Here is a 3,185-nt window from a genome sequence, read left to right as displayed (position 1 = left end):
TATAAGTCAAGTATACTTAAATGTCATTTTAAGTATATTTCTGAGGAGTACATAAAGCCCATGTCTGAGAAGTACATAAAATTAGACTGAAAGTATACTTTCCTATTTTTTAGTTTAAAAGAAGTATACTAATAGCACACTTGAATAAACTTATTTTTCGTAAGGGAAGCAGAAGAGATTTTCAAAAACATTTTAAAAATCTTACTGATCCAAACTTTTGAACGGTAGTGTAATAAATCAGAACTATTCAGTGCATACTGAGAATCTGCATACTTGTGCACAGTGCTGGCCTAAATCTTGAAAAAATAGTATAAGTAGTAGTATGGCAATATGCTATTCCAAACATGGTACGTTTTCCAAAGTGGTACAGTGTCTGTGTGTCATCTCTAATAATCTGATGTCTGTAAACAGGAGAAGTGTCTGAAGAGGCAGAATCACCAGCAGATGAACATAAGAGAGCACTCAGTGGTAAACATACATATTTATTCTGTAACAGAGATTTCTCTTGCTTTAAAACATACTGTAACTACATATTGTGACACCAACAACATATTTAGACACTTCATGTCTGAATGTTAATGCATGATATAATAAAATATCAAAACAAGTGGCATTAAAGAAAGATAGCAAAACATTTAAAAGTTTGGGGTCAGTAAAAAAATTATTTAAAGAAAAAATCCTTGCATTAAAGTGACAGTAAAGGCAATTGTAATGTTACAAAAGACTTCTATGTCAAGTAAAAAATGTCATGTTCATCAAAGGATTCTGAAAAAAAAAAAAATTTCCACAAAAATATGAAGCATTGGTAATAAGAAGAAATGTTTCTTGAGCAGCAAATCAGCATATTAGAATGATTTCTGAAGGATCGTGTGACACTGAAGACTGGAGTAATGATGCTGAAAATTCAGCTTTGCATCACAGCAATAAATGACATTTTACAATATATTTACAACAGAAAACAGTTCTTTTAAATTGTAACAATATTTCACATTACTGTTTTAACTGAATTTTTCATCAAATAAATGCACAAACACCAATGTTGACATTTGACATTTAACAAAAGACATTGAGACTTCAAAAATGATGAAATGAAGCAACATTAGCACAGGAGCATTCAAGACATGCAGATACAGATACTTGATTTGATGTATTACTATCTAATGCAATGACATTCAGGCGTTTTTCAGTGTGACTTTTTTGCTTTTTTCATGTCTGATGCTATCTAAATGTCTTCAATCTGCTTTGAACAGAAACTGCAAATGCCTAGAGTGACTTCCATTGGCATCTTGAGGTCCGATGTCAGACAGAGCGGTGAACTTGCCATCAGGACAGTGCTCAGTTCTGAAGGTCCACGGCGCCCTCTAGAGGATGCAGCTAATGCTTACATCACTTTGTGTTCGGCCTCTATCCCCTCCAAAGCTGCCATTATCTCCAGACTTTCATAGGGCTGATCTCTCTGAATGATGAAGGACATAACGGGCCAGAGATAACAGCTGCTTTTGTCTGGTCTGTTTTATTTACAGAAGCAGATCTCATTTCCTTCCCAAACCTTTAGAGTGCACTAAGAAAAGCATGCAGCAGCTGAAACGATGCCATCGAATGTTAGGCTTCTTATTAAAACCTCCATTTCAAATGCTTTCTATGTTTTTCCGCATTTGAGCAGCCTTGCAGTCGGATGACTTGGTATGTGTGTAAAGCTCAAACTGTGATTTCTATCTAAATATATATATATATATATAATATGTGGCCTGCAGTAAACTGTAAATAACTAATCTTAGCAGCAGTTGCACCCGTGAACAATATTCGGCTTTTGCGGCCAACAGCGATGGTGTGTTCAGCTATTTTAAATGCGCTTTACCTGGCATGGACTGATGCATTTCAGCAAATATGCTCTGCCTCTGACACGCGTTTGTTCACCTCATCTGCTAATAGAGGTCGCATATATGAAACCCTGAATATGTATATGTATTACTATTGTAAATGACTGTCTGCGTTTAGATCAGAGCTTTTATAACTTGAGAAAAGCCGTATGAAGTGGCAGTATTTGAGCACGTCTGTGTGCAGCTGTGGAGTAGAAAACGCCTGATTCAACCTAAGATTTTACCTTCTCTCGCTTACCTTCGGTTGCCTTTCTTCGTGTAGTCTTTCTGAAAGCGAACCGAACTGAAACGTCTTCTATAGGAAACGCTCACACACAAACAAGCAGTCACCGTAGACGATGTAAGACTTATAACTGACCGTAGTAGTGTGTAAGTCATAACCATATCACTGTGCTCGCTCTGCAATACCTGCATATTACGCCGTAGGCTATGTCATTTTTACTGGTTTCCATGGGAATTTGTGACACGTTTTTCTCTGTCCTTTGAGCATCTCAAGAAATCTGAAGAGAGCATGTCCAGGTCATGTTTCACCCCAAAATCAATCATAAACAAATAGGAAACGACATTTTGCATGACGAAATGAACCCAATTTTTAGGAATATAAAGAAATGTAGAATAGATTGTCAAAAATACTGAAATATGATTACATTATATAAATGAGCATTAATTAATGTCGATAAAACGGGGGAAGTCCAATTTTTAAATATTTTTGTAAGAAGTCTCTTATGCTCACAAGGGCTGCATTTATTTGATGAAAAATGCAGTAAAAACAGTAATATTGTGAAATATTATTACAATTTAAAATCACTGTTTTTTATTTTAGCATGTTTTAAAATGGAATTTATTCCTGTGATGCAAAGCTGAATTGTCAGCATCATTACACCAGTCTTTAGTGTCACATGATCCACAGAAATCAAATATAGCTTCTTATTTTCTTTTTGATTTCAGGGTTAAATGTGACCTGTATATGTTCTTGACAGCTTTTGAGGTTCATCCATTAATATGTTCAGCATTCAGGAACTAGTCTGTTAATTGAATCGTTTAACTCTGTTCTTTCTTCTATTTTTGTTTCCATCTGTTTTGTTGTAAATATGGTTTCTCTGACCGAGTGAGTCTGAGATGGGATGTGTGACTGGATAAATGCATGCATTCACAACGACTGGATGTGTTCGTTTTCTGAGGGTGTGACGTGAGTAAAGCTGAGCTTCGGAATTGTATTTTATTTATACAAAATCTGTAAATTTTTATGCATAACTGTATCTTGCGTATGTATATTATTTACCATATTTATTAATGTAAAAGTTT

The 3,185-nt window shown here is 35.1% G+C and overlaps 1 protein-coding gene across 2 annotated transcripts in view; it reads left to right on the top strand.

Moving 5' to 3' along the window:
- Positions 1 to 2,613, top strand: part of pde1cb (phosphodiesterase 1C, calmodulin-dependent b) — a 48,546-nt gene extending 45,933 nt beyond the window's left edge. The window contains exons 16-17 of one of the 2 annotated variants that reach the window (XM_016453770.1): positions 412 to 468; positions 1,251 to 2,613. In XM_016453770.1, the coding sequence (XP_016309256.1) occupies positions 412 to 468; positions 1,251 to 1,267 (74 nt within the window). In that variant the 3' untranslated portion in view covers positions 1,268 to 2,613. The remainder of the gene's footprint in view (positions 1 to 411; positions 469 to 1,250) is intronic. The other variant, XM_016453771.1, reaches the window with a different exon arrangement.
- Positions 2,614 to 3,185: the final 572 nt, after the last annotated feature.

This window comes from Sinocyclocheilus anshuiensis, unplaced genomic scaffold, assembly GCF_001515605.1.
Source record: "Sinocyclocheilus anshuiensis isolate Anshui unplaced genomic scaffold, SAMN03320099.WGS_v1.1 scaffold2181, whole genome shotgun sequence".
Lineage (NCBI taxonomy): Eukaryota > Metazoa > Chordata > Actinopteri > Cypriniformes > Cyprinidae > Sinocyclocheilus > Sinocyclocheilus anshuiensis.
The sequence above is the reverse complement of the archived record's forward strand: the minus strand, read 5'-3'. Positions and strand labels throughout refer to the sequence as shown.